Source organism: Bison bison, unplaced genomic scaffold, assembly GCF_000754665.1.
Source record: "Bison bison bison isolate TAMUID 2011002044 unplaced genomic scaffold, Bison_UMD1.0 scf7180017864040, whole genome shotgun sequence".
NCBI lineage: Eukaryota > Metazoa > Chordata > Mammalia > Artiodactyla > Bovidae > Bison > Bison bison.
This window is the reverse complement of record NW_011494612.1, coordinates 783,994-790,419: the sequence shown is the minus strand read 5'-3', so window position 1 is coordinate 790,419 and position 6,426 is coordinate 783,994. Positions and strand designations below refer to the sequence as shown.

The window sequence follows — 6,426 nt, the reverse complement described above, 5'->3', positions numbered from 1 at the left end:
CGGTGATCCGGGGACCCCAGCCCATGGGTCTCGGCTTGGAGAGGAGTTTAAGGCCAAGAGCCTCCTGCGCTTCTCCTGTGAAATGGGCTACCAGCTGCGGGGCTCAGCCGAGCGGACGTGTCTGCTCAATGGGTCCTGGTCAGGACTGCAGCCCGTGTGCGAGGGTGAGTGGATCCCAGCCTGAAAGTCAGCGCTGCAGGTTGAAACCGGGTAGCTCACTCTGAAATGACCAGTGACATTCTACAACATCTTACAGGTTATGCTGTTTCTACAATTAACTTGTTTTCCCCTCAAACATAAGAGAATCATCAGGAAGTCTTCTCCTGGTGACCATCTCAGTGTGGCACTCAGGGTGTTATGGCTGGTGGCGCTGAGAAGGCAGGTGAAGGTGCTGTGAGCAGGGCAGGTCCTGACGGGGGCTCCCTGCTGCTGGAAGTCATTCCATTCACACGTTAGTTCATCTATTGGTGGCCCTTGTCTTAGTTTCTTGAAAACTTAAACAGTGAAAAAAGTAAAGCAGTTGAGAGTAAGTCATGTTTTCCATAGAAATCTCACTCTGTTGCTGGGGTACTACACTATGAGTTCTTTCCCAAAAAAATATAAGTGAATTCACTTATTCAAATAGGAAAGCTTAACTAATTTTTGCTTTATGATGTACTTATCCCAGACTATGCAAAGTGAAGTTGCTCAGTTGTGTCCGACTCTTTGCGATCCCATGGACTGTAGTCTCCCAGGCTTCTCTGTCCATGGGGTTTTCCAGGCAAGAGTACTGGAGTGGGTTGCCATTTCCTTCTCCAGGGGATCTTCCTGATCGAACCCAGGTCTCCTGCATTGCAGGCAGATGCTTTACCCTCTGAGCCACCAGGGAAGCCCTATGCTTCCACCAGGGAAGACTATGCAAAGTGCTTTTTAAATAGCATTCAGTTTAGCAAAATGGTATCATCACTGACTCACTGGACATGAGTTTGAGCAAACTTCAGGAGACAGTGAAGGACAGGGAAGCCTGGCGTGCTGTAGTCCACGGGTCACAAGGACACGACTTAGCTACTGAAGAACAGTTTAGCAAAAGTCAGAAATTCAAACGGGTCCTATAAAATCCTTTTAAACTTTTTGCTTAAAATCTGTATACAAAAAGAAGTTACTAAAATGTTTCAATACTAACAATATTTATCAAAAATGCAGTGGTCCACAAAATTGGCTACTTCCAAATTGTACTGTACAGAAATCATTGGAAGTCAGGTGAGTGATAGTTCAGTTACACTCAGGAAAACCACAAATGATGTCTCAGAATAAACAACTAACCCCCTTCCTGCTTCCACATACACACTTAACAACTCTTAAAGCTGTGGAGAATGTATTGCTTTCTGTTTTTTCTTACTTGCTGATATAGGTCCATATCTTTGGGGCACATATTATATTCTGTAGAAAGTAGAATTATCAGCAACTTTTCCATTGCCACTAAGGTTATCCATGACCTATGTACTCAATCCTTTGACTAAGGTGATCCCCTTCCTGATGGATTTACCTTCTATGAATCTATTTAAAAAAACATTAGATCTTGATGGACATTTCAATAAATTTTAAAACAAGGTTCATGAATTACAAAATAAAAACATCTAAAAAATTATTAAGCATCAAAGAACTTAACTTTCTAATACATTTTCATCACTTTAAATCATGTTTTCTTTTGTTACAATCTAGTCTTTGAATCACAGTCTCACTGACGTAGCTTTCCAAATGGATATATCTTACCAAGTTGTGTAAATGTAACTACATCTTTGGGGTAACCCCTGATTCTCTTTCCCAGGAGATTGTGATAAAGTTGTCATTTATTGAGGTAATGGACATGTGATTAAAGTGATAATAATGAAAATAAAAATACCAATATGACTGCCTCTATACAAGATGGTAGCATTTTGCACTTAGTATGGCCTCTAAGGTGGCTCAGTGGTTAAGAATCTGCCTGCCAGTGCTGAAGACGCAGGAGACACAGGTTCAATCCCTGAATCGGGAAGATCCCCTGGAGGAGGAAATGGCAACCCGCTCCTGCATTCTTGCCTGGAGAATCCCATGGACACAGGAGCCTGGTGGGCTACAGTCCATGGGGTTGCAGAGTCAGACATGACTGAGCGCTCATGCACGCATGTACTCTTACAACAGGGAGAAGTTATCTTTTTTATCCATTTCACAGTGAAGACACTACATGTTGGTAACTTGAACTGATCACTCACATTGACTTAACTTGTGTGAGCAGAGATTAAAACCTGCAAATATTTAACTCAGTTTAACAGCAATCATCCTAAAACAGCATGCCAAGTGAGCAATATTGATACCAGTGAACAATAATGTGCATTTGGAATAAGTATGGTGCTATTTTCTTACAAACCGAGTAAAAAAGACAGTGATATTTTTTGAAAAGGAGGCACATTAAATAAATGTACTTTAAAAAAGATGTATTTATAAAGAAATTTTAACTTGTAACTTTCAAAATATCTCATTTTCCCTCTAACAACCCTAAATTCAGTTTCTTATTTTGCCTAAATGTCAGTCTTTATGTCTCACAACATCAGGACCTTGATTTAAAAACAGGTATGTTGACCCTGTTTTCTGATCTCCACATTCATAGGCGTGATCAACAGTGAAAGTGTCCCTGTCAGGGGAAAAAAAAAAAGTTAAACATGAATTTGATAGTATCAAATTCAATATTAGAGGGGACTTTATAAACATTAGGGTATCATTATTATGAGGGACATTCCTTTATTGACAATATATTTGTCTATATATTAAGTTGAATATATTTCAACAGTCACCTGCTTTATTTTAGGATTAGTATCTCACAGGTCACTTTTGAAAATTGCCACATAGTTTTTAATAGCAGATATGACTGGAATAAAACATAGTGATATGGGTGTCTTTTGTTACAAGTTGTATCAGTATAATTCTTTGCTGTTTCAATTCATACTCATGAACAATAACTGTGCATAGGAAGCAATGAATCAGTTTGTGCAATGGAGTGATGGTCTTAAATAGGCCAACAGCTTGGATTTTTGCAGTGAAATTTTAATTTCTGTCACAGCCATCAAAGCACTCTGAGCTTTAGAGAGTGTTAGGTATACTCTGCCTCATGATTGGTAAACATACCTCATCTCAGATGTCAACCAATAAACCACTGAACAATCTGTGTTAGAAGGGATTGTAACCCAGACTCATCAGGGAAGAGGGTTATAACTGGTTAGTTTATATCTGATGTAGATAAGTGAAAGTGAAAGTGTTAGTTGCTCAGATGTGTCTGACTCTTTGTGACTCTATGGACCATAGCCCACCAGGCTCCTCTGTTCATGGAATTCTCCAGGCAAGAATACTAGAGTGGGTAGGCATTCTCTTCTCCAGGGGATCTTCCCAACCCAGGGATCAAACCTGCATCTCCTACATGGCAGGTGGGTTCTTTACCATCTGAGCAACCAGGGAAGCGTAGGTACAAGTGTAAAATCACCAGCAAGTATACTCTTTATTTGTCAAACAAAATCTAGTCCAAATAAGATCTGAGAGTATGTGAATTTTTTAACATAATATGATAGGCAATTCCATAAACTTCTATTATAATGGACTTTATTTTGCAATGTGTTTTCTTCCATATTATAAAGGAGAGTGTGTCTTTGTTCACAGGCTAGATTTGAAAGTGGAACATCTAAATAAGCCAGAATGTTTGCAAATATTTTCGTCATTCTGAGAAAAGGGACCCGTGATACATTCTTCTTATTAGAATTCACATCCTTTGTCTGAGGGAGGATTAAGAAGGAAAAATAACCATCTTTATGGGAAATAGGTTCAATGAAAAAAAGGCAAAATCTTGTAATGGATTGAGATCACACTGATACACACCCAGCAGCTGCTGAGTTTCCTTGTTTGCTGAGGAGGGAACGTACCTGATAGATACTCATAGAGTGTAGACCTGTCACACTGCCCATCTTAGCTGATTCTTCATGCCTATACACAGCATTGTGGTCATTTAGAGAGACTTAAGGTGCGGCCATTCCAAAGCCAGTCAAGGTCTAGAACTTTTATAGGCTTCCCAATGGCTCAGTGGTAAAGAACCCGCCTGCAATGCAGAAGATGAAAGAGACTCAGGTTCTGTCCTTGGGTGGAGAAGATCCCCTGGGGCAAGGAATGGCAATCCACTACAGTATTTTTGCCTGGAATGTCTGTTGGACAGAGAGAGCCTGGCAGGCTACCGTCCATGGGGTCACAAAGAGTCAGACACGACTGAGCACAAATACCGAGCTTTTATAGACAGGAGGAGGGAGCTACATGCAGAAACAGCACAGACAGCTCTGACAGTCATCTGCAGGTCGGTCACCGGTGGTCTGACCAGCGTCGTTTGGTTGTTTAAGTACAGTCAGTCTTCAGTTCCAGGATCAGTTTGTTCCCATTTCCTTGAGGCCAGTTCTCAGACCTGTGGCAGCCTGTGTCATGGCTACAGTCTGGTCATCATGAAGTTAACTTCTCCACCTGGTGGGGGTTTCCGTTTCTACAAAAGAACTCACAGGACCTGGCTCACAGTTTTATCTATGGCCCTGGAGGAGGAACTGTTAAAGGTCCTTGACTTAATGACTAAACTATTTTTATTTTGTCTTGTTGGACTGCTTTCTTTGGTTCTGCATTTTCTCACTTCTCTGATTAAACTCATTGTTTGGCTACAGTTTTTCTACAGACGAAAGGCAGGCAGAGGATGTGGGGGTGGGGGGAGGACCACAGTGTCCTTCCGATGACTTTTTAAATACATGTGCAGGCTGTTACGCAGATGGCCCTCGATCTCTCAAGTTTATCACATGGTAACGGGTCTCCCCTGCTGTTCTGTCTCCCCACAGCTGTGTCCTGTGGGAACCCGGGGACGCCCACCCACGGCAAGATCGTCAGCAGCGATGGCGTGCTGTTCTCCAGCTCGGTGGTCTACGCCTGCTGGGACGGCTACAGGACCTCGGGGCTGACCACTCGCCACTGCACCGCCAACGGGACCTGGACCGGCACGGCCCCCGACTGCACGCGTGAGTGGCGCCGTCCTGGCCAAATCCAGGTCCCCACAGTGACTCGTACTGGACTGAGAAAAAGGAGTTGAGTTTACAGAGGGCTGTATTGTTTAATCCCTAGGGAAAAAAAGGATTATATCATACGTATGTTTGATAATATGACCACTTTCTAAGCACTTTCAGATTTTTCTTCACTTTCTTATTTATATGCTTAAAAGTGCTTTGCCTGGCTGGTTGAGTTGGATATTACAAAACTGAGTTCAGAAAAGCCAAGGTTCCTTCTCTCTGTAGACCAGTTAGTCTGAAGGGAAATGGTGCAGGAGCCTGTTCTCTGATCTCAGCCTGTGTCTCTGTCCTTGACCTTGTGGGGTGACCCCTCACGACATGTAGTTAAGGACAGAACGCGGATGACAGCTGTCATCCACACAGACAACTATCAGTGGAGTAGAAATAAGCGGTTCCAAACATGCAGCCTCCTGACTGCCAGCCAGCGAAACTGTCCCCCAGATAGGTTGGTATCGCTGTGCTCAGCCACGGCATCATTGCTCTGAAGAGCAGCTTAAGGAGAGTCACTTAAACAGAAACCAGGAATAAGTCATCCCGTGATGATACTGTGTCTCTCTGTCTGTCTGTTCTCTGCTGATTAGTCATCAGCTGTGGAGACCCAGGGACCCTGGCTAACGGCATCCAGTTCGGGACGGATTTCACCTTCAACAAGACGGTCAGCTACCAGTGCAACCCCGGCTACACCATGGAGCCCGCCACGTCCCCCACCATCCGCTGCACCAAGGACAGTACCTGGAATCACAGCAAACCGACCTGCAAAGGCGAGTGTTGGGGCTTCTCTTGTGCATCACTCACATGTGGAGAGTCTTTATTGAGTTAACATTTTACATCAGTTTGCAAGCATCTGTGTAAACCTTCTAAGTGCTCAGCATTCCTGTAAACTCATTCGCAAATATTAAATCACTTCCTTTTCTTATTACCTTAATCTTGGTTTTACAGCCTCAAGACTGACTCACAGAGAGCTGCAGTAAATTCTCAGGGTCGCAGGTTAGGTCTTGGAACCTCGGGCTTCAGGGCCGACTCTGGAGTCTGTGCTGTGAACCCAGCTCTGCTGTCTCGGTGTGCGTGGCTGTGTTGAGTCTGTGGCTGTCATCACGGGGTTGGAGAGGCAGGTCAGAGCTGATCATCAGATAGGGCAGAACAGTGGCAGAGACCGCCAGTGTCCTGATGCCTGGTGGGCCTCGGACGCTGAGACTAACGAAGTCCCACCACAAGGAAGGGGTACAGGGAGGTTCATGACTTGGCCAGTGGACTTTCCAGGGAGAGAGCGAGCAGGTAGAAAGCATCCACGTGGCTGGGGGAGCAGGGGGGCTGGTGGATGCAAACTATAATG

The 6,426-nt window shown here is 43.9% G+C and overlaps 1 protein-coding gene across 1 annotated transcript in view; it reads left to right on the top strand.

The window, feature by feature from the left end:
* The window catches only part of LOC104985211 (CUB and sushi domain-containing protein 1), a 559,353-nt gene that overhangs the window by 441,702 nt on the left and 111,225 nt on the right, over window positions 1-6,426 (top strand). Inside the window, exons 48-50 of the mRNA XM_010835275.1 lie at window positions 1-164; window positions 4,869-5,045; window positions 5,675-5,854. The exon at window positions 1-164 is cut by the window's left edge and continues 6 nt beyond it. Of these exons, the coding sequence (XP_010833577.1) occupies window positions 1-164; window positions 4,869-5,045; window positions 5,675-5,854 (521 nt within the window). The remainder of the gene's footprint in view (window positions 165-4,868; window positions 5,046-5,674; window positions 5,855-6,426) is intronic.